Raw genomic sequence first — 24,999 nt, forward strand, 5'->3', positions numbered from 1 at the left:
ACGTCATCCGTTTTCTCTAACTTTCGTTGTGACCACAAGCGACAGTGAAGAAGTAGAATTTAATATGGCATAAAAACACAATTGTTTGCCGTATAGTCAGTGTGTTAAAGACAAGAAAAACAAACAACGTACATGTTGCTGCATATTACTGGTAAATTATCCATTTTTTCTTGTTTTAACGAGTTATTTTAATGTTTGAATGGCTTTTCTCTCGCAATCGTTGCATTTAATATATTCCATTTCAACAAGCTTCCTCTCTGTCTAACCACGCGGTGTCAGATCAGGAAACGTCCTCGCGGCTGTGCAATACCAAATGTGTGACGTGTGAACAAGAAAGAAAAGTTACAACAACAAACAAACATGTGATGAGCGTGCGTGTTATTATTACATTACATTACATGTCATTTAGCAGACGCTTTTATCCAAAGCGACTTACAATAAGTGCATTTCAACCAAAGTATAAACAAAGAACAACAAGAATACAGGAAGTTTCAACATTCAACATAGTCGAACAACAAAAGTACCATAGTAGTAGTGCTATCTAGTGCTAGTGCTAATCTAATCTTTAATTTAGATATAAGATATAGTCGGAAAGTGTGTCACGTCGGACGGGAAGATGAGAGTACTTGTCCTGATGTGAGTGGGGGGGGGGTTTCCACACTGAGGGAGCCAGGCAGCAACAGCGATGATTGATTGAGCAGCTGGGGGCAGCAGGATTGGCTGAGTCGATTGCGGCTGTTGCCGAGCGTGCTGAACGTGCGTGGGTGTACGGTGTGACCATATCCCATATGAGTCATCTATGTTTATAATGGAAACAATAAGAAGGGAATGCCCTGGCTTTGGACAAGATAAACGTGTCTTACACACACGCACACACAATACCTCTGAACATCAGAGACAATTATTAATTTTAACTTTAATTTACTTTTTATCAAATCATGTCGCTGTAAATTTGAGTAGCAGCATTTAGAGGTTGTCTCATAATTCTGAAAAGGTAAATGATCACAAAAGTCACATCGGGAAATCATCTCTATGGGTTCAATTTAGCAAGTATTTTACAATTCTAATAAAACTATATTTTCCATTTGGACAAACTTTGATTGATTTGTATGAGAGCCATGTGTCTCCTCACAACGGGCACATCGTTAGCTATTCACCCCATCGTGGCCATGTTTCGACCACATATCCTGTATCTAAATATACGTGTGTACTTGACACGTCTTGCTTAATCTTAAAGGGAAATTACATCATTTATAGACCTGAATTCTACAGTGTATTTCGGATCGATAGGTAAACATCATATAATGTCCACCATTAGTTTAGGATATTTTACATTCAGCCAGTAGAAAGTTTGACAATCAGATATAAAATGATGAAGAATAGTCAAGTAGGTCTCGCTGTTATGATATTAGGATATTAGGACAACAATTAAGCAGGTTCATAAAGCCTCTGTGGAAAATGCACAATATCCTTTAAGATGACGTCATCAGATGGAAAGTTTTATCTGACTACTAGTCAAAATCCCAAATATAAGACAATGTATTTTGTAAGGTCAATTGCATATATATCAAATTCTCACATTTTAGGACATGAAATGCAACTTTTGCCTTTTTTGCTTAATTCTAAAATAAATAATTGTCATGTAGTTTTCCTTGTTTGGTGTGGTGGCAGCAGAGTGACTCAGGTGCTTCCTCTTTGGTAATAATGTAAGTAGTGTGTGTTGAGCCCCTGGAATATACACACACACACACACACAGTGTATCGTCTCAAAACGTCTTACTTTTGGATTTACAGATGACAGTAAAAGAAAGCAAGATTTTTGGGGCATTTCTAGTTTCACATCTTCAATGATATGTTTATGTTAAAATGACAATTAAACTGTTGCGTCATAAACTGACCAGCTGGTGGCGCTGGATTAAAGCCTAGGAATGACCCAAATCATACTCTGGGGGAACACAAATGTCCAAATCTCACGGCCAGCCATTCAGTTTTTGTCGATACATTTATGGCCACAAGTATGTGGACACTAGCCTTTACACTATCAAACACGCGCATTGTGAGTCCTGATATTGGATTGAATGGTTTAAAGTTGCGTGGAGGTGTGCAGCGCTTTTACGTTATTTACGACTTCCGAGATGAATGTCGTTGAATTTCCGAGGGGAGCGTGAAGGCAGCACTGCTCCTGGCAGCCTACCTACCTTTTCATCACCAAGGTGTATCTAGTGTGAGCTGCCGCCGCTGGGCTGCTGGTATCGGCTCGTGTTCTTGCTGCAGACTGGAGGATTACAGTGTGTTTCTAACCTGTTTCCGTCATACAGACACTTAATATCTCACCCTCGTACATTTACCTTCATGGCAGACGTCATGGATTCAAAGATGAGCAGTTTGAGGGCGTTTAAGGAACCATTTGGTAAGTCAGATAGTCCAGTGTCTTCATAGTCTGTCTATATTCTGTTGTTTAAACAGACGGTTTGTTCCGGTGTTAAATCTTTTATTTATTTTACATTATCTGAGTGAACGTTGAAAACTATGTATTAACATTGAGACCTCCCAAATGGATCATGTCATGCAGTATCTCGGATTGTAATTGTGTAATAACACTAATCATATTTTACCATTTGAAATATTTTGTTTTATTAGCTTAATTGATATACATATATATTGATATATATAGCCTTTTAGTTTGTTGTTTCTGCACCGTTAGTTAAAGGGGAATTATTTGGTGTTTTCTGCAACATCAACCAAGAAAGTTTCTATAATCTAAAAATGGCCATACTCTAATAATGGAAAACCGTTACCCTTTGCCCAGTGACCCTTTGAATAAAGGACCTGACCTTCATCCATCCACGAGGATCTGACTATATGTAGCTATGCAGATGTCTTACGAGCTTCGCCGATATACTAATAGCGGGTTCAAAAGACAAGGCAGATGTGTGTGGAGACTATTGTATCAATCAAACTCGTTTCAAAAGCTCCACCATTGTGCCAAGCAAGCATGTCATTGTTTTGGAACATATTCAATTCCTTGATACCTTTACATTGAAAGTGTCACCTAAAACCGACTAAAACACACATTGATTTAGTTTTTTTTAGAAATGTGATCATACATTCATTGTTCAAACCTCCTTAGGCCATTAAACCCCCAACATCTCATACATATTACAGAGGAACTGCCCCTGCTCTCCTCACAGCTAGTTACAACCATTAAATCCCAAACGTATGGTCAATAACACCTTTTTAAAGCATTAGTAAATGATGTATAAACATTAATAAAGGTGTTAGTTGCAACTTTTAGCTGAACCCCAAATGGCTGCTAAATTATTCCTTCCTCAAGACTCAGGAGAGAGAAGGCTTTGCCTGAATCCAGTGAGACAACATATCTATGAACATATGATTGTACACTTTCTATTTAAGTATTTTTTTCAGTAGCCGGAGCTCTTGTTCCACGTTGTTTTTAACGAGAGCCAAATACACGAGTTTCTATAGCGAACTCATAAAAAAAACACATTCGTGTATACGTCCAAGAAGTGTGGCTTTCCAACACTTGCTGTCTCAGCTTAGAAGCACATATGACCTCATGGCATGTATTTATATGTATATATGAATATGCTATACAATTTCCTTTAGATCTAACTAACCTTGTTTTTCCTGCCACTTCCACACACCGTGTTTGGATAATGAACACGTGTGTAGTCACACTGCGGGCTAATGGCTGTTTGTCTGCAATCCTATATGATCCAAGTATACACTGTGGTTCCCTTCACTACTTAACTGTGATTCATTGCACCTCTTGAGTTGATCTGAAAACTATAAGCCAGGTGGTGGAGTTTTAGTTCAGTTCAAAATGGCCGCTAGAATGTTTAAATTGGAGATTTAAGATGGTTCAGTTGTAACTTTCATTTGTTTATTTGGAGACCTTAACCCTCCTGTTACCTTTCGGGTCAATTTGACCCCATTCAATGTTTAATGTCTGTGTTCTTTGGGGTCAATTTGACCCCAGGCTGTTTTTCACTGTGTCAAACATATAAGAAATATCAACTTTTATATATATTTAAAGGGCTATTTAGGTAGTCAACAAACACACATAAAGTACCTCACACTTAAACTTGGGAATCAATATTAATTCTAATAATTGTCTGGAGGTTTTAATTGCTGGAGTCAAATTGACCCCGAGGGTAAAATATGTTAGTAAATGTAAAGGTAACAGGAGGGTTAAGCATGAGAAAGCATTATATTGTTTATATCAAGTGATTGGGAACAGTAATATTGATATATGTTCTAGCAGAGGCCGAGATACTCTAAAGATATGTTTTTTAAAAAGTTTTTAGTTATTTAATAGACTGTTATTGAACTTTCATGATGAGATAACACACACTAATGCATTTAGTCGTAGCTGTGGCAGTGGTACTGGAGAGCAAATGACACGTGACCTCTCTTCCGACCTTTTTACTTGACCTTTTGTGCACAGTTTGGAAACAGTTGGACCTCCTGTGAATAGCGTTGTGGCTGCAGGTCTCGGGGTTAACCAATATGTTTTGGTTGACCTACATTAATAGAGATATGTGTGGCTTAAAGCTGAACCTTCCCTGAAACTTGAAAGAAGTCTTTTCTGTTGGCTTCGTATGTGTTTTCCAAGGGTCTGACAGGAACATATTTTGTTTCTCGCCATGCAGATAGTTTAAGATGTTCTTGGGTTTTCCCCAAAACAATAAAGGAAAAGGGAATTTTGTTTGTGGTGCTCAAAGATTTCGCAAAAAGGACATCAAGAATTTTAAACGGCAACATCTGCCACAGCATACTCTGATTTTAGTGCAATTGTTTGGTAGAAAGTAGTTCCAGAAAGAACTATTCACACCTTGTTTTTGGGGATTATCTTGTGTAACGGGAAGATCTGCTGAAACAGAAACAAAAAGGTGAAAATGTCTCATCGTTTAATGGTTGTCAGTGTTTATTTTAAAAGTCCTGGATGGAACTATTTGAGAACAGTTTAACCAGAACACCCTTTCCTTGAGCAAGACACTGAACTCGCGTGAGAATGTGACATCGACAAGAGGGAAGTTGTAAACACAGAGCAAGAGGAAGGACTGAATATAAGAAGTGGCCGCCAGGGTGTCACCCATTTTGTTTTTTTGTTTATCGCCATCTTGTTTGTTTTTTGCAAATAGAAGTGAAACGACTGTATGGAGGTATGTAAAACCTGAAAAATACAATTTTTAGGTAATTTTAATAAACTGAAAACAAACTATGATGTTGTGGTAGCGACCTGGTAAATGGCAAATGGACTGTACTTGTATTTCTATTTTCTTGTCTTCCGACCAATCAAAGCTCTTTGACACTACATGTCATCATTCATACACTGATGACAGGGGCTACCATGCAAGGTGCCACCTGCCCATCAGGACTAACTAATCCTTCACACACATTCACACACTGCAGGAGCAATTTGGGTTTAAGTGGTCAAGAGATCGGACCGCCGATATTTTGGCCATTTTTTCCCACCCCTAATCATCGAAAAACGATGCTACCATACCTGGCGACACTTCACTGTGACGACGAAGTGTCATATTTATATGTCTCTTGGATCAAACCAAAAAAATACAACGTTTGGACAGAGCCAGGCTAGCTGTTCCCCCCCCCCCCCCCCCCCCACACACACACACACACTTTCAGTCTAAGCTAAGGTAACCCCATGCTGACGTGAGCTTTACGCTTAACACACAAGATAAGATCGTGATTAAACTTCTCATCTAAAGCTCAGTGAGAAAATGAGAAAGTGTAAATCCCCAACAAAAAAAATCCCAGTGCACCTATTCAGTGGCACAGACACCACATCGCACCAAGCAGTTCAAAAAAGTGCCGTCGTTTTGGGCAGAATGTTTCTATGTGACTGATCACAGAGGAGCATCCAGTGGTGTCTGGGTGATGTGTCTTAAAGAGATAAAATAATCATTAAAATACCTGTCTAATCCGGTAGAGCTCAAGAAAACACACACTCGCAGTGAAAGAGAGACGCTACCAGCTATGCTACGCATGTAGTTTGTACAAGGTGTGTGTGTGTGTGTGTGTGTGTGTATAGCTGCTCTTAGTCTAGACTCCCCTGTGACACGGGTCAGGTATTGGCGTGCCATTCACCTCCATTCGTGTGTGAAAACAAACTCAGCAAACAGCCCATGACACAGACCGGAGACATGGGTGGTCAAAGCAGAGAAAAGCCAGGTTCACCTGTGTGGAATTATGGCCCTTAGCGATGTATTATGATGTGGTTTATATTTCATCTCTTGAACTTTATCCAGAGCGTGCAGCGACGTGCCCCTGCATTCCCAGAGAGGGAGAAACAATGCTCAACTGATCTGGGGTTCAACTTACACTTTATAATTGGGTAACCGGCTGTAAGTCCTAATGCTCGATGCACAATGCGTGAAGAAGAATACCACCCAGGGGTGCAGTGTTTAGCTGTGTGCTTGTAGTTTTGTACTTTTTAAAAGCATATTAACTTGAAATCACTCACAACTTACAGTGCTGCATAATTTCCATCATAATATGATATCCTTTATGGGATGGTTTTCTACCATTACTTGAAACCCTGCTACCCATTACATTAAACAATTGTTTGGCTTTCCATTACAATTGTATTTTGTCGTAATACTATTTTAAACTTGGACAGTCATTTTATACTATTTTTGTATAACTACTATTTTAAAACAAAACGAACAATTCGATGAATAAAAGAGAATACAAAATATTCATTAAAGACCTTAAGTTTAGGCCTCTATGTACGAATACTATACTCGATCAACCCTATACCATGTCAATACTATAATCACTATTTTATAATTCACTATCATATTGCTATTAATTATGTCTTGAAATGAATGCAACAATTACCCAAAAAAACGAAATAGAAAAGGCCTTTAAAGGCAACACAACGTGCCAATTATAACAACAAGAGAGACTTTTAGAAACTTTGACATGAGACGTAATTTGGGGTTTTGCCAAATTGTCCAAAATCAATATTCTTATCTTCAGATTAGTAATGGGTCATAGAAGTTGGTTTCATCTACATAGCAATACAAATCAACACAGATGACCCTTATTGGTAACATATGAAAACTGCAAAGTATAGTGGGCCCAGGTTAGAGCTTTGAGGCACTCCATTGAGCTTTGAAGTGAGACAAAAAGCTTCTTTCCCAATCCTCACCTCCAGTCAATGAGAATGTGGCGATGGAACGTAGTCATTACTGTTGTTTACTGTTATGCACCTTTCACCAAGTCAAACTCCTTGTATGTGTACTATAAACACTTCTGATTATGATTCTGAAGACTGTGAAAGGTCGAGAATAGTACAAGAAGTACAAGTGTTAGAAAATGATTTTCTTTTCCAGCTGTGTCTGAGCTCACTCGGCTTCACCAGAACCGAATGGTCTCCGGGGGGACCATGGATCTGCACTCGATTGCTCTTCCTCAACAACATTATTTGTGTCTCAGTAAAACTGAAATTTAATTGCAAGAGCTGAATTTTAATTGGGAGAACCAGAGCATTTGGGCGGAGTACAGAGGTTAGAATGTACGCTCCCCTCCAATCACATTCTCTGGTTCTGGCTCACTCAGATTTAAACTAATATATTCAACTTTCAATATTAATAATGAATAAGTCATTTAGAGTTTTTCAATACATTATTCAAGTTAAACACACATTTCAACGATGTGATTCTAGGGACTACAGATACAGTAAATTAGCGGCTCGCTAAAGGCCCAAACTCAACGAGACACTGCTGGTTCTGGCATTTTAAAATATTTTGCCTTCACAGTACCGAGCATCCATTGAGGCGTGCCCATATTCAAGTTAAAAATACTAAAAATTGAAATGATTAAATTAAATTCAGTTTCTGCCAATACAAAAAACGGGAAAGTAACACAAGTGTCGTGTGTTCAGCTTGTCAGTCATCCACGAATTATTGATTCAACACTCGTATACCCCTATAACTAATATAGACTAATATAGACCATAGAACTAGAGCCTGAAGGCAACATTGGAGCAAAGTGCAATATGTCAACATTTCCGAGTACACTTGTGTAGGCTGGTCTACAAAACTGTGGTGAAGGGGATTTACCTTTAATTTCCTTTGAATGGAGTATACTGTCTGTCACCTCCTGTTAAACAAATTAAATTAAAAGGTTTCATCTAGAGATGTTGTGTCACTGGCAGCCACGAAATGCAGCACCATACACTGAAAAATACACTGTGTGTGTGTTTGAAATATGTTGGAAAAGGCATATTAATGAGCTGCTCATGTATGTGGAAGACCTTTCATAGTTACAACAGCACATACAGTCATCTTTCTCACTTTACTTGAATTACTGTATTTAAGTGCATTTTGACGACCAGCTTTTCAAAATATCCACATTTGGAGGAGATTTCCATCAGTTTTTTAAATACTAGCCTTCCAACATTCACTTTCTATGAATGGGGTTACACTTGAGCAGCTATACGAAGGTCACGATATCGTAGCCCTAGTTCTATAGGCACAGACGGAGCCTCGACTCGACTCCCCTCCTCTCACAAGCGTGCATCAGCCCACTGAAACGCACATTAGCGTAGTCAGCAATGGGTTTGCATTCTGCGAGTATATTCTGTGTTTGGAAGCCACCTCAACCTGAAAGTAGACCCACATTGAACACGACGACGGGGAGCCAATCGCCCCGCTGAACCAGCTCACAGTGACATGCGGGAGCCCACCATGGCTAGAACCATGACATCTGTAAATCAGATCATTCAATTGGCCGATGCTTTGGTCCAAGAGGTCAGTCTGAGATAACATAACATGTGTGTGTGTGTGGGGGGGGGGGGGGGGGGGGGGGGGCAGAAAGTTGTTCCTCCTCCATAAACACTGGTCTGTTTCTTCTTCCAGCAGACATTTATATTTATATTGCACTCTACAGAAACATTGACAACAACTGCAGTTTAGATACAATACGATAAGTCTTGTGTTATTCTATATTATATAAAAAGTTAGAAACCAATAATGTCTTCTTCTACCTCGGGCTGTTATTCTTTGGTAATGATTTTATTTTATTTGGATTCTTGGCGTCAAGATTGGATCCAAAATTGATTCTCAATTCAAAACCCATTTCTCGATCAAGTGCTAATTTCAGGATCACTTCCTATTTGAAAATTCTCAAATCAAGATATTCAATTTGTTTTAACTGAGACTGTGAACATTGTATTTGGTGTCGTTCACACGAGTCACACAATAATACTTTGACTTGAGGATAACTCTCTAAGAGTAGCAATATCAAGATTATTCTTTTTTTTTTTAATCGATATTTGTAAGTTATAAAGTTTTGAGTTGTTGTCTCTCAGCTCCAAGCCCATTGGTTCCTTTATACACAATATATAATAGACATAAACTGTAGGAGGGTGTATACGGAAGTGTGTGTATCTCATGATTGTGATTGAAATAGAAGAAGTTATCAGACTTTTCTACTCATCCAATACCTGTTCGTACACTCCGTTACCTGTTGGTTAGGGTCTTTTCTCCTTAGCAGAACTCATTTCACCGTGCATTGCAGATATTTATGTTTTAAATTTGAAGTACAGTGTACAGAAAGAGAAACTGCTCCTGCTGTAATGACAACGTGACTTTTACGCCAGAATCCAGAATAGCATCGTATCTTAAAAACCCGGCCGAGTGTTGTCGAAGTCGTGGGCCGACATCCGGGCCGGTCACGCTGTCTCTGTGACCTACATACATGACTGCTCTCTCTCTCTCTCAAGGGAACAGCACCTTGAAAGCTGCATGGAGGAAACGATCTGCTTACACCTGATCATTTAATCCTAATTCCCGTTTCCCAAGGAAAACAGCGTTTCATCGGCGTAGAGTGAAACCCAAGAAAGGCCAGATGAATTCTTTATCTGGAGCCTTTGGGATACAATGGCTTCACAGTGACGTGGACTGATGAAGGCCCACATGACCCCCGTCCCGGAGCTGAAAAGCTGCCTTTGTGCTGCTCTCCCAACTCATCCGTGAATGTGCTCGTTCGAAATATTCCTTTTTCGGTGTCGAAGGCGTTTGATTTAAAAGTTCTCCACGTTGGTGGTGAACAGTTATTTCATTGTTTCTCAGAGACGTTCATGCCCTTAAAGCTAGTTTGCCTCCCGCTTCTACAAATTTCAGTTTACCTCCCGTTAGTGCTCTCGACGTGTCATTACTACCCAGGTTTTTACGGCCGACATTAACTTCCCCGATACACTCTCGCTACCAGAATATACTCGTTGGCTGGAGGAAGTGGCTTTTTCTGTGCATCTCTGCTGTTGATAGTTTGGTGAGAAGTAGGAAGAGGATGCAAAGAGTCAAGGGGACAGCATGTGTTGAAGCATTTCCTCTTTTTCCCCCCCGTCACAGACAGAAGCAGCTCTGAGCCTGTGGAGGACACAGACACCACCAGCTTTGTGGCCGAATTTGTAAGCACCTTTCTCTTTGATCTTCTCTCCTCCCATGTCGTTTAACCGCCTCATTGTCTTCGCACTGATTTCTCATTGTCCCTCCTCAGAGAGCAGCCGTACAATAATCTGCTAAGCAATGCACCATAACCGAACACACACTGCGCTGTGATTGGTGGAGCCCGAGGGCTCACTGAAGAACAGGTCGCAGCAGGCCGTGGTCTATCTTTGCACACCCGAGTCGTGTTCCCCCGCAGTCACAGACGACGTCTTGAATGTTGCCTCGGTCTCACAAACACAGCCGGTTTCTCTCTGGAGCTTTTGTTCCCGTTCTCTCTAATGTTCTCTTGTCTGCCCTTGTCTCTCCCACAGTCCCTGGAGGCCAATTATCCGGTGCAGGTGACAGATCCTAATGGTAAATCAGGGCCAAACCAGAATAGTCCCTTTCTATAACGCATAACATACCAAGTGTACATTCTCTTTTTTTTCTTTTTTTTAATATATTTATTTATTTTACTTTTTTATCATAAGACTAAAGACAATACATAGACATAACACCTAGAGCAGGGGTTCCCAAACTTTTTAGGCCACGCACCCCCTTCTACATCCCGACCGGGTTCACGCACCCCACCCCCCCCCACACACACGTCGGGCGGGCACAGCGCGTGGGCTATGGCGCGCGCTGGGCTTTGAAAGAGGAGTGGAAAATAGAAAAGACATAGAACAGCCACAGACAGCAGCTTGTTGTTACGCGCTGCCTGCTGCCAGCTGTTGTTTGGGTGAATGTGAATGACGACGTCATGTGTGCGAACCACTTGTGTACCACTTGTGTGCCAAATTTTTTTTTTTTTGTTTTTTGAATTAAAAAAAAACATAAACATCCGGGGCTTTAGCCCTAAGTTTTAGCCCACTGAGTCTCACGTCGCTCTGGATGTACTTGAGAATGTTGAGAATGTTTAATTATAATTATTACACCGCCATTATTACACCATTCACACTAATCCCTGACCTAGAGGACGACGAAACAGTGGACACAACATCATAATGTCAGAGTATTGTGAAAAAAGAAAGAAAGAAAGAAAAAAAAAATAATAATAATAAAGAAAGAAAAATGCATGTGTACATGTGTGCATGTTTCATTTTTTAAATTATTTAATTTATTTATTTTTAAGTGTACATTCTCAAATAAAAGTAAGAAACCCGAAAAAAAGGCACGGTAAAAAACAAATAGGGGTTGGAATGACCTTTTCTATAAAAGCTCACATGGTAAACTCAACATTATGAAACAGAAACAGATCAACACCAGCAGGTGTTGTGCCCCTTGAGCCACTAGAAGGCTTTAAATAGGAGACATTTGTGTCAGAAGTATTGAGCTTCAATTATAAGAGATTAACAGCAATGGAAAACTGGCAAAATAGAAGCGACTAGATAAATATTAGTGTACGAGTAAAAAAGATATGTTGAGTATTTGACGAATACGAAACTTGAATAGTGTTTCCGCAGCCAGGTTTAAAACTTGAAAAGAAAGTTTTGAGTTTCCATCGACAGCTGAAAGAAACTGGAACAGCCGACTGAGTCCTCCGAGATAACTATGTCTGATTTACTGCCCAGTTAAAAAAGCAGCATGTTTTTGTTTAGAATCAGAATGTTTGCTTCATTATTTAAGTTAAAAAAGTGAACTTTAACTTTTGATTTCACACGGGACACGAACGGCACCGTCCTGGGTGAAAATCCTGTGTTTACACAACTTCCTCATGTAGACGTTGATTAGAAATGTGTGTCACAAACAAACGTAAAGGTGAGGCTGCAAATAGGCAAAGGCCTCTCCGCTGTGCAGACCAGGCCTCTATTTGACACTCGTTGCTGGTGATTATTAGTATTCCTGCAGTGTTTTTTATTTCATCAGAATACACTGTAATGTGTCTCCATCAGATGCTGTGACGCTTCACCTGAGCTCCATGCCCTCTGGATTCCTGAGCCCCTCGGACAGAATAAGACAGGTCAGTACGGATGCAACCTGTGTTTGAAATCCTCGTTGTCACTAAAAGAAAGTAGATGCATAAAGAATCAGCAGAAATCCAAGAAGCATAATTTCACTTTCTCAATCGCCCCTCGGGCCCCTGATTAAATTAAAATAAATTAAAGTCAGTTTATTTTGTATAGCCCAATATCACAAATTGCAATTTTACCTCAGAAGGCTTTACAGTCTGTACACATACGACATCCCTGACCTTTGACCTCACATCGGATCAGGAAAAACTCCCAAGAAATAAAATAAAAACCTTTCAAAAAGGCAAGAAACCTTCAGGAGAGCAACAGAGGAGGATCCCTCTCCAGGATGGACAGATGCAATAGATGTCATGTGTACAGTTGGTCTCCTCTGGTTTGATCGATAGATATAATTGAGTATCATCTACATAACAATGAAAGTTTCCTGATAATATTGTCCAAAAGAAGCATATATTAGGTAAATAAAATTGGTCCGAGCACAGAACCTTGTGGAACTCCGTGACTAACATGGTGGTCATCGAGGCTTCTTCCTCTCTCTTCTTCTTTCTGAAAAGGCAGGTTGTTTAATGTTTAATTATTGTGAAGTCAGGTAGTTTAATTTAACCACAAACTGTTCCACCTGTGGGAAGCAAGTGTGACGTCGAACTTTCACCAAACACTCTCATCATGAGGAGCGACAGGATATTAAAACACCGTACCTATCGATCAGGTTGGAGGTGCTCTTATTTCCTTTTGAGGTTATTTTTAAACAGTTCATTGGTGGAGAAGCTCAGATGATTCACACTGTTCCACTCACATTGACCAGCAGATGCATGTTTACCCTGCGTCTCTAGACGAGATGCAATACAGTTGTTTCCTTCGATTCATTTCCTCTCCACACATCATTCAGTATGGACCCTCCCACTTTCTCAAATAAACTTAATCCAGCGGCAGTTATAGATGATTTATAGATGGTTTATAGATGGACAGAACAGTCAGCAATATACATCGGCGTGATAAACAGCCAATGAGATTAGAAAGATCCACACCCTCAAGGACATAAACAACCAATAGAGATGTTTCTTAGTCCCCTTGTGGTTTTTCACAAAAACATGTCGCACAATCATTTTTATAATTAGGCTCAGCAGTAAAAATAAGTCATGTACCCTAACAAATAGAACGCTGAGCATTTTATCAAATTCTTCCAATTTACGGCCGCTGTCAACCAATCAGCAATCACTATCATTACACACGTCCCTCGATGCAGATCTGGATCTGAGTGCATATTAAGCTGTTTTTCTAGCGAGGCAGAGGTGCACTGTGTGGTGAGCGTACAGGATGTGGTGTTGTCCCACTGAACTGGAGGTGCAGCTGTGAGTAACACGCTAATAACACGGCAGAAAGAGCGTTAACTTAATTCTCCGCCGCGCAGCTTTATAAAACACGACGTTGTTAAATAAAAAAATGAATGAAAAACGAGTGAGAAGATGTTTAGCGGTGGGACTTGAAAAGAGAACGGGTCCTTTCCAGTCCGTCCCCACTACAATGTCTACCACCCTCCAGGCGCAGCGTCTTGATTCTCTGCCTTGATGTGTCGTAGCTTTTGTCCAGGCATGTTTCACTCAACCTATTCCACAGTTTGAGGCACATAACTTGCATAAGTGGAGACATGCACCTGCCACAAAGCAAACACATAGAAACATAACTTGAGACCTTGAACCTGCTGTTCATCAGACAGCCTGTACTGAAGGTAGAGTCAAATGAGCCTGATGTCAACATAGAAAACAGCTGATTTTGTTTGTGAGGTTTTAAAAATGTAACCAATATACCAAACAGATTTGTGGAGCAGTATTCAGCCGACTAGTACAGCATATAGGGAGTGATACCAGAATAGGTGGTAGAAGGAGTGAAATACAGGATATACTCTCTCCCCAAACTCATTCGAGACTGCACTGACCTTTCAATATTCAGATCAAAACCCACTTTTTAGAACTGCTTTTAATGTGTGATTGTGTGCTCTATGTTCTTATTGTTTTATTTTTACAAAATTTTTTATTGTATCGCTTTTAGTATGATTAAAAAATTGTTTTTGTAAAATGTCTTTCAGTACGACGAAAAGCGCTATATAATTTAAATGCGTTATTATTATTCTTAATTTTATTACATCCTCAATATATTATATCATATCAATATTACGGTAATTCTCAATTATGCAAAATAAATAAATAAAAAATATACAATGAAGACATTTAAATACGCTAATATGTTAAATGTGTTTCTTTTTTTGTCTTTAAAATTAACGCCTGCTGCTGATGTGTGCAGAGAGTATAGACGTCCTTTAAGGAGTGGACATCGCCCACTGGTTCCTCTCCGCTTCCATTAGCTTTCATGACGTGAAATCGCTGAGCGAAAAGCTTAAAGTTTCTTGATGGGAACACAGACTGGACAACGTCGTGGTAGTGACCTGTCCATCACCTTGTAGCCCTGCCTTCAAGCGTACCCTGCTTTACGGTCTATTTGACTCTGAATGGACCATCATTTACGAGCTGAACATCACGCTGTATTGAAGAAGACTTGAGACGAGAGGTTGAGACCATGAACTCATGTTTATAATGTTTACTTAGGGAATAAATCAAGCGGGAAGTCGTCATTTTCTCATTCGCCCCCTGGTGGTCAGTAGAGAGAATGCAGCATTAACACATTCAATTCAATTCAATAAACTGTGTATAGCCCATTTGTGATTTTGGGATATTCAATCTGTACACATACGACAAACCTGACCTTTGACCTCATATCGGATCAGGAAAAACTCCCCGAAAAAACCACATGAAGCATAGACTTCGATACAACCAGAGAAATAATGCAAACGTAAGGCACTTCTGCATTCTCTTCCTTTACATATGTACATTGTTATACTAAGTTTTGTATAATTTGAAGATGTGAATAGTGATGTGTGTGAGGACAAATGTCTTTATATTGTCCATAATGAACCAGTAAACCGGATGTGGCGAAACTGATTTGTTTCTCTGTTGTAGCCAGTTCAAGATGTTGAAGAATGCACCTGCCCGACATCGACTTCACCAGGTATATTCATTTATTGTGATCATAATCTTTCTACATGAAATTAGCGTTCATTTTTTTATTGGATTGTTAACAAAAATATTCACAACCTTATTAATGATAGTAAATTTCATTTAAAAAACATAATTCATTTTTAAGCTGTGAAATATCAGCAACAGATTGTATGCAACATTTTGTAGGTGTAATAAATATTAGGACAATAAAGTGCTTCACACAGACTCACAGCCGGAGAATACACAAGTTTATAATGTAACATAATGAACAATTTAGCACATCTGTGGACTTATGATGGATGTGTCCTCTTCGTGTCCCCACTGGACACAGAGGTGAACAATTTCATCAAAAGGTAGATTTTGAAATTCACAGTTTATATCTTATTTAAAAGAAAAAGTAACTTGTATCCAGCTATAAGCCGATGACGACAGTCCTGAGCCATCCGTCCGTTGCATCGCTCCAAAGCGTTTTTCTGGCTCCTAAAAGAAAGCGCACGCCGTGATTGGTGGTTATGTGACGAGGAACCACCAATCGAAGCTGGCAGATATCTTCTCTTTCTTTCATTAATATCAGTCTGGAGCAAACAGATGGAGGAGAAGTTGATCATTTTAGTTGAACCCAAAACTGACAGACGGATCCGGGAGTAAAGCTGCTGTGACAGGGCCGGAAATTAATTTACTTTAGTTTTGATTACAGCAACATCATCATCATCATCATCACAGCCTCCAGGTTATGGTTGCTTAGCCACCTCCCCGAGCACCTTGGATTAAAGGAGTGAAGTGGCGCGGCCGGCGCTATAAATGTGACATTTGTATGTTTTTTTTGTGTGTATTTTTTATTCAGTCAATCAAATACAATACAATATTATTAGATAGATAGATAGATAGATATATACTTTATTAATCCCCAAGGGGAGATTTGTCTATTATCTATTATCTATAATCTATTATATATAATATACAAAATAGAAAGACTGAAAAGGTATAGGTAGAAGCAAAAATAAGCTTATATAATCCTATCCTAAATTATGAACAAACGCATCAGAAAATGAATATAAAATAAAGAAAAATAACAAAGAAAATGTTGGTGTACTTGGAGACCACGAGGTGACAGGGACACCCAACATGGCCGTGCTTTACGATAGCCTTCAGGGGCCCGAAAACCAAAGTGACTGAATACATTCATTCAACTGTGGATATTTATTCCATTTCATATGTTTGCCAGTATGCTGTAATTCTCAATGTACACCTTCTCTTGCGCTGACTCGCTCTTCCTTGCCCGTCTCTGAGCTCAGACCACCCCAAAGAACTGCAGACGCTCAGCAGCCCCTGCGAAAAGTGCTGCTGCCCGGCGCCTCCTCCCAAGATCAGCGATCTCATGAACGACAAAGACCTCCTGGACTTGTTGCGGCTCAAGCTGGATCCCAACCACTGCACCGTCAAGAACTGGAAGAACTTTGCGAGCCGCTGGGGGATGAGCTACGATGAACTGACCCTGCTGGAGCACCGGACCCAGGGCTCCTTGTCCCAGAGCCCCACCCAGGAGTTCCTGCTGCGCTACAACCAGAAGACGGTCACCGAGCTCACCGAACTTTGCCGCATCTACCAGCGCATCGATGTGCTGCGGCTGCTGCAGGGCTGGATCGAGAAGGACTGGCCGTCACGCTGGCAACACGCTCATTGACGCCCTGCGGATGGGACCTTCGGTCGGGGTCGTACTTGTACGGGATTTGTTCGTCTTCGTACGATGTTTATCGTCCGTAAGTTTCGTAAGTGATTTAAAGAAAGAGATCGAACGATGACCGGCAGACTGGATAGCACTTACAGGACGTACAGCTGGATAACAGTGGGGCTCCATGGATTGCGTTGTTTTGTCTGTTGGCCAATCTGTCATCCTGGTTGTTCCACCACTTTTGTAGAGCTTTTCATGAATTTAATAACCTACATTTTATCAATTTGGGATCGATTAATGCTATCTTATGATTCGTGGTCCCCCGGGCATGAATCATAAGACTTTGGGGAAGCCTTTTACTTTTCCTGTCGCGCCATCAGCAGGTCAAAATGTCCTCTTATCCAGTGTCATATCCCAACATTCACTCTATGGATTGGGACACATTTTTTGTAAAGACATTCATGGTTCCTAGTTGATGTTTCCTAATGACATTTATACTTCTGAGCGCAATATCTCAACAACTATTGGATGGTTTGACGAGACATTTGGGGCAGGCGTTCATGTTCCCCTCAGGATGAATTGTAATAAAACACTTTTTCTTTTTTTTCCCTGCAGAGCCATCATCAGTTAAAAGATCGTATTTGTCCAACACTCTGGTTTTCTTGCTGAAGTCACACTCCCATCAGCCTCAGCTTTACTTTGTGTTTATGGATAATTAGCTATTATTAGCATTCTAACATTAATCCAGGACACTCTTGTAAAGGAGATTTTTTCTTTCTTTTTTTCTTGTTTAAAAAAAAATCTCAGGCATTTCCTGGTTAAATACATTTTTAAAAAACATCTAAACATTACACCTTCTGAACATCGGCACGTTAGCATGCTGAACGTTTAGATTAAAGTATTTACAGAGCCGTTGGCTGTAGACTCCTATTAATGTGCATCTGGCTCAGTTGTCTTGAGGGAATGTCAGAGTATTTATTTTGTGTCTGTTTTTTTATATTTGGTAATAAAACTCATGCTCATACAACTTCGACGCCATGTTAGCAGATATAGGTCACAACCTTTGAGTGATGATGACATACTTACTGTTCTATTGTTGCATCAGGTGGGGTGCTGGCAGTGGAATGGAGGATGATTTTACTCACAACTCTAATATTAATTTCATAGATATCTCCTACATTTTGTTTAAGCAGAAAATATGCTATAAAATACATTTTTAAAATGTAATGTTAAATTTGCCAATCAAAACTATCGTTAAAACCTTTTTATCAGCTCCATGTTAATTGTTATTCAGTTTTTTCCAGTTTGAAAAAACAAGATAATTCAATTTTTTTATTGCATTAGTTTTGTTGTCAAACTCTGTAAAAGCTTTTATCATTTTCAAAGGCAAATATCTGTTGAATGTTATAACAGGATTTTTGTTTTGAATAAGGAATTCTCTTTTTATAATTTTTAAATGTATTTATCAGCAATGCTTTGCATTATTAGAGCTCATTAATTCCTAAATAATTACCATAAGGTTCCTGGAAAGAATGTTCTTTTTGGTACGTTGCTATTGCAGATTGTAGGTTAGCTCAAACAGATTTTAATAAGTAAGCATACAGATCAACTTATGTGGAGTAAAGTTTACAATAATACATATTTTAATCATAATTAAATCACATTTATTTGGGTTGTACTTGAGATTGTATTTTAAGGACATTCCTTTTTTACCAATGTTTTTTTAAGAGGTTTCCAATAAATGTCTTTGATAAATACGGATTTGTAAATGAAAAAGTTGTAAAGGCATCTATTTTATTTTCATACATTAATTTACTTTGCACACAAAGCAACAAATCATCAGTTTTATCTTTTTTATAAAGAATCACAAGGATATTGAATCAATTTAAAGAGTTATTTATTGAACAAAAATATCCACAAACACATTCACATAATTATCTTATCAAGTAAAGATTTTAAGGTAAAGTAATGCATTTCCGAGAAACTTGTGATCACATGCAATACTGAGACAGACATACTTCCAAATCAACAATGTTGGGAAACAAGCTTGTATAAATAACAGGAATATACACAGTTTAAAACAATACATTTATTCTCTTTGCTACCTGAAGTCACCACACAAGACGGATACTGTAGCTGGTTCTCGGGGGAGTTTGCGCCAAGCTTACCAGAAAATATCACGAGTTCAGGCTAGCGGGTAAAATAAATGAGAAAGGAGTGTTTCAAATTCAACAGTCCACCTCATATTCCACTCTCTCTTTTTCTTGCTCTCTGGAACACAGACATACACCGCGAGCTGCAATGCTCATGTCCGCGTCCTCTCACACATCAGTCCCTGACAAAGCTGCCGGTTTGCGGATCAGGTCGAACGATGCAAACCGGCTCTCGATAACGGGTCCGATGGTTGCTGGTAAAAACTGTGGCAAGTGTAAATCAAACAGTTAATATCTGTCATGGACACAAACTAAGGCAAATAATTGGTTGAGTCTATGTTTTTACAATATTTCCAGACTGACGCTTTACTTCTCGGGTGAGCCTATCGGTCAGCATGTTAATCCTCGCTGTTAAAGGCCGAGCATATTGGAGAGGCTCGCGGACATTTTGGCATTTTCATCTGACGTCGAAATTTCCGGGGTTACCAGGCCAAGTGCAGACTCTGGCTTATCAACTTTGAAAGTGCCTCCCCTCGCCAAAGAAGAATCGGCAGCAAGACTCGGGGCGGAGAGCTTCAGATCGATGTCTGTTTTCGCTTCGGTTGGTGAGGCGTTCACTGAGGGTGTTTTATACATTGACATTTTCAGTCTCTCCATAATGTCAACCTTTCCTCCTGCTTTTGTGTTTGTATTTATTACCGGCAAGCGGATCCCTTTGCTCACGACATAATCCTTTGCCTCTGTTTCAAGCTTTGATGTGCTGAAAATATCCTCAATGCCTCCAATGCCATTAAGATTGTTCCTTGGCAGTTTGTGGGATCTGAATACAGGCATCTCCACCTCAGCCGTAGAGACATCGGTTTCAGAGTCATCGCCACTTTCGTCTTCATTGCTTCCTGAACCAGACTTGAATCCCCATTTGAAGGGCCATCTTGACTTGCTTTTTGGAGAACCCTTAACGTCAGCATCTGCTTCGGCTGTAATATCCAGTTCAGGTGCGTTGAGGCTTGTCTTCACTTCAGGAGCAGAGATCCCTCCCACCTTCACATTAGGTGAGAATTCAAGATTTGCATTGGTATTATCCTCTACTGCTTTTAGTTGTTGTCCTGGAAGGCTCATCTTTGGGAAATTGAAACTTGGGAATTTAGACTTTTCAAGATTGGCGTCTACATTTGGAGTGCCAATGTTGACCTTTGGTGCCTCAATTCCAGCCTCCACTGAAGGATGAACACTGGGAATGTCTAGTTCAGGACTTGAAAGACCCAGGTTTGGACGCTTGAAATTAGGAAAATCAAAGTCACCCAGATGGGAATCGAAATCGAGATCTGGTGTATTTATCTGCGGTCCCTTCAGGTCGGCTTTCGGCAGGTTGATATCCAGGTTTGGAGATTTCAGTTCCGTTTTTGGTGCTGAGAGGTTTCCATTAATCTTTGGTGAAGACAGGCTGAGATCTGGTGCCTTCAAGTTGAGATCAGGTACCTGCAGGTCTGCTTTTGGTAGATCCAAACTGGGTCCTGTTACATCAGCTTTGGGCAAATTAAGGTTGACATGTGGACGCTTGGAATTTGGGGTTAAAAAATCAATGTCTGGTAAACTGATGTTTGTTTTGGGGGAAGAAAGATCTGTCTTAAGATCAGCATTGAGATCTATATCTGGAGACAGATTCAAGTTAGGTGCTTTGACGTCAGCTTTTGGCAGGTTAAGATTTACATCAGGAAAATCGACATTGTCAGCATCAACATTGAGATTCGGTGGTTTTACTCTTGGACCTGACCGGCCAAACTTTGGAAGATTTAGTTTGGGTCGCTTCATTTTTCCAGCTGAGGCATCAACCGCTGGAGCTTGGAGGTCGATATTCGGTGCAGCCACATTGCCTTTAGGTAAGTCAAAGTTGAGGTCTGGAGTCTTAATCCCACCCTCAATTTTTGGAGCACTCATATTCACATCAACTGCCTTGAGGTCCACGTCTGGCACCTTCAGATCAGCATCAATGTCCCCCTTTGGACCATTCAGTGTGCCAAATGTGGGTTTCTTAAAGTTGAACCATTTCAATTTTCCAGAACTGTCAAAATCTGGAGTATCAATGTCTAGGTCTGGGCCTTTCAGGTCAGCTTTGGGTACGTTTAGATTTACATCGGGTGCATTTAATTCACCATCAATCTTTGGAGCTTTAAGACTCCAGTCAGGGGCTGAAAGATCTGCATCTAGATTCGCATTTGGACCATCCAACTTAGGACCTAAGCCTGACCACTTTGGCATTTTTATAGTCGGCCATTTGATATTCCCAGAATCTACATCAGCTTTGGGTAAATTCACATCAACATCGGGTCCATCAAATGATGCTTGAGGAGAGAGATTGAGGTCAGGTGCTTTTACATTCGCATCAAAGTCAACGTCTGGGCCTTTCACCTTTGGCCCAGAAAGCATAAACTTGGGCTTTTTGAGTGTTGGGAACCTGATTTTGCCAGCATCTGGTGCTTTCACATCAACATTAGCTTTGGGTGAATTCAGATCAATATCTGGTGTGCTTATCCCACCATCAAATTTAGGGGCCGAGAGATCCAAATCTGGCGTGCTCAGATCTGCACTCAGATCAGCTTTGGGGCCATGAAGTTTGGGTTTTTTCCACTTAAGATGAGGCCAGTTCACTTTTCCGTCGATATCTGGGGCCTGAAAGTCTGCATTGGGGCCGTTAAGGTCCGCATTTGGGAGATTCAGCTCAGCATTTGGTACATCAATCCTTGGAGTTGAGAAATTTAAATCGGGTGTGTTTAGGTCTGCATCTATGTCTGCTTTTGGGCCTTGAAGTTTGGGCTTCTTCCTTTTCCAGTGAGGCCAGTGGGTTTTGCCAGATGGGAGCTCTCCATCCATGTCCACACCTGGGACATTTATTCCGCCATCCACTTTTGGCAGAGAGGCATCAACATATGGTGAGTTCAGGTTTGCATCTAAGTCCAGATCAGCTTTTGGGTCATGCAGTTTGGGTTTTTTCCATTTATGATGAGGCCAGTTGATTTTACCAGCATCTAGATCAGGGCCGTTGATGTCAGCTTTGGGTAAGTTGAGGTCAACATCTGGTCCACTTAGATCCCCACCAATCTTTGGTGTGGTGATGTTGAAATCAGGTGCAGACAGGTCAGCATTTAAGTCGGCATCTGGTCCTTTAACTTTGCCACCTTTCCATTTCTTATGGGGCCATTTGATTTTGTCAGGCCCGTTCATATCCAATTTTGGCCCATTCAGGTCCAAATCTGGACTTTTAAGATCAAGTTTTGGGGCTGACAGATTGAGATTTGGTTTCTCTAGATTTCCCCTGATGGAAGGGAGATCTAAATCACTAGAAACATCCATGTCTCCTTTTGGCGTTTTGATTTGAGGGAGATTGAGCTGTGGCATCGTGAAATTTGGGGCCTTGTATTTCAGGTTGCCTGTCTTGATTCCTGGATTCTCGATGTTAAGTGAGGCATTGGGGGCGTTGAGCTTGGGAGTTGAGACACTGACATTCGGTGCTTTGAAGCTGCTATCTAGATCTCCTTGTATATCTGGTCCGGTCAGTCCCAGGGAGGGCATTGTGAACTTGCCATCAGCTGAGGGCTTTTTTAGAAGGTCTCCATTGAGAGTGGGACCACCTATGTTACCCCCAAAGCTCTGTGGAGCATTTAGCTTTCCATTCAGGCCATCAAGGGACACAATGGGTGCCTGAGCATCCAGTGACAGGTCCTTTTTTAAGTTGAGCATCTGTTGGTAATAGAGTGATAAAAAAAAGTAAATTAACGAGTTATAACAAGCTTATACTGTTCAGTTATCGTTAGCAGAGTGTTGGAGAACTGCTGTTACTATTAATGTAATGTCTTCTGATTTGATTGGTTGAAAAAACATTGCATTTGTCATGGTTTTTAGGGATTAGTGATTTGATATACCCAAGTTTAGAGATATCCATTTTCTCTACAACTATTTTTGAAACACAATCCCGAGAGGAGGGGTAAGTGTTTCTTTCTCAATTTGGGTGAATCAACCCTTGAGAAGATTACCTTTGCAGGGTCTTTGAGACCTAATCCAAAGGAGCCAAGGTCAGCCCTGGCGTCCAGCTGCTTTTTTGTCAGAACCTTAATGTTGCTGTCATATGGCTCCAGGACCTTCAGGATGTTCATCACTTCATTTTTGTTGAGGTGCTCCAGGTGGATAGTGGCTGCAACAATCTCATCCCCTGGAAGTAGAAACAACTCATCAAAAAATGCATGTTTCTATCTATTTTTATGAGTCTTTTACCTACAGATACTGGTTGAGCTTCCCAAAACTGCAGCAAGAACAACATATATACATTTCTATATGAACTTATGTGTCTTATACCTGCTTGTAGGCCACTTCTTGCAGCGACCGTGTCATCTTTGATTCCAGTGATGACGACTCCTTCCGCTGAGTTGTCTAGGACCAGATTGTCTGAGTAGTATCTACTGCTATCCGCGCTCTATGTTGAAAAGTGATTGAAAAGATTAGACAGGCACCGCATTCATAATTTAGCAACATTTATTTTGTACTTATTTTCAAACTTACCATCATTTATTAGTTGTATTTACATCCACATATCAAGGAATTGTTGACCAAAATACCCCCAAAACGTTGGAAACACCAAACCACAGCAAAGTTATCTGTAAAACACCAGAGAAAAGCAACTTAAATCAGTGACATAACTATATCATGTACCTTGTGGAAGAAGAAGAAGCAGGGAAAAATGCAAAGAGTAATTCCTCTTTTATCTCTCTGTCAAAGAATAGCGCAAGCAACATGGTTTTCCCACTATTTATAAAGCCCCAGTTTAGGTTTCCATTATGTAATTTAACACAAGTTCACTATGAATAGGAAGGAAATTAATGTTGTGATGTTAAGTGATGGCCTAAAAGCTATCTAAAATCTTTTGGCCATTGGTAATATTTGAGAGCACGGTAAAAGATGACGATTGACCTTGAAGATGACCAACAGCATCATCAAAAGTCATCGTACGAACACAGCGGAAAGATCTTCACTTCGAAGAAATGATTTCCATCATCTGTGTTTATCTCTCACTCGAGGTCGGGCCTCTACCCACACGTCCCTGGAGGTGCCATGTGCTCTTTACCCCGTCTTCATCAGCTCTTTCATTTTATGACCCTGACTGAGGGAGAAACAACGACGCTCACGTGCCAGCTCACGTCACACTTCAGGAATCCGAAGCTGCTGCCAGGTTTGTTCATGGGAAACGTATGCATGTAAACCAGTCGGTTGGGATGCATTCTGACTGACTGTGCCGCACCGCTCAGCAAATGCAGGCCTCCCTTTAACCCCACCCCAACATCTCCACATGCAAATGCTCAGTGTCATTCACTTGCAGCACCGTGGCATGAATAATGCAAGATAAGGCTTCGCATTTAGTAATACGGGGGTTGTGAAACACGTCCAGAGAAAGAGAATCAAGGATGTTTTCTTCCACTAAAAGCCAGAGTGTCCAGTATCTCTTAAAAAGAAAAGCACTATGTTTCACCAAGATACAACCCATATATATGAGTTTAAAACTAAGTTAAAAATACCCTGCGAATAGAACTCTTTGAATATATTTTGTACCAGAGATCTGTTTGTTGGACCGAATTTATGATTGACTGACAATGTTGGTGTAGTGTTGCATAGTTGTTTTGA

The 24,999-nt window shown here is 40.3% G+C and overlaps 2 protein-coding genes across 4 annotated transcripts; one reads left to right on the forward strand and one right to left on the reverse strand.

Annotated features, from left to right (window-relative positions):
* Nucleotides 1-72: 72 nt before the first annotated feature.
* Nucleotides 73-17,784, forward strand: edaradd (EDAR-associated death domain). 3 transcript variants are annotated; one of them, XM_056435804.1, is made up of 6 exons: nt 73-151; nt 10,404-10,462; nt 10,814-10,856; nt 12,374-12,441; nt 15,466-15,514; nt 16,800-17,784. In XM_056435804.1, exons 1-6 carry the CDS (start codon nt 133-135, stop codon nt 17,186-17,188), a joined length of 627 nt encoding a protein of 208 aa, XP_056291779.1. In that variant the 5' UTR covers nt 73-132; the 3' UTR covers nt 17,189-17,784. The 3 variants fall into 3 exon arrangements, with proteins under 3 accessions (XP_056291779.1, XP_056291778.1, XP_056291780.1); XM_056435803.1 differs by lacking the exon at nt 73-151 and adding an exon at nt 2,253-2,410; XM_056435805.1 differs by lacking the exon at nt 73-151 and adding an exon at nt 2,384-2,410 and having other exon boundaries at nt 10,552-10,856.
* A 1,272-nt stretch (nt 17,785-19,056) lies between these two features.
* On the reverse strand, nt 19,057-23,959 carry si:ch211-125o16.4 (neuroblast differentiation-associated protein AHNAK). The gene is made up of 4 exons (XM_056435796.1): nt 23,884-23,959; nt 23,680-23,797; nt 23,361-23,536; nt 19,057-23,067 (listed from the first exon to the last, which is right to left on the reverse strand). The coding sequence occupies exons 1-4, from the start codon at nt 23,887-23,889 to the stop codon at nt 19,741-19,743; spliced, it is 3,627 nt and encodes a 1,208-aa protein (XP_056291771.1). The 5' UTR covers nt 23,890-23,959; the 3' UTR covers nt 19,057-19,740.
* Nucleotides 23,960-24,999: the final 1,040 nt, after the last annotated feature.

Source organism: Pseudoliparis swirei, chromosome 17 (genome assembly GCF_029220125.1).
Source record: "Pseudoliparis swirei isolate HS2019 ecotype Mariana Trench chromosome 17, NWPU_hadal_v1, whole genome shotgun sequence".
Classification (NCBI taxonomy): Eukaryota; Metazoa; Chordata; class Actinopteri; order Perciformes; family Liparidae; genus Pseudoliparis; species Pseudoliparis swirei.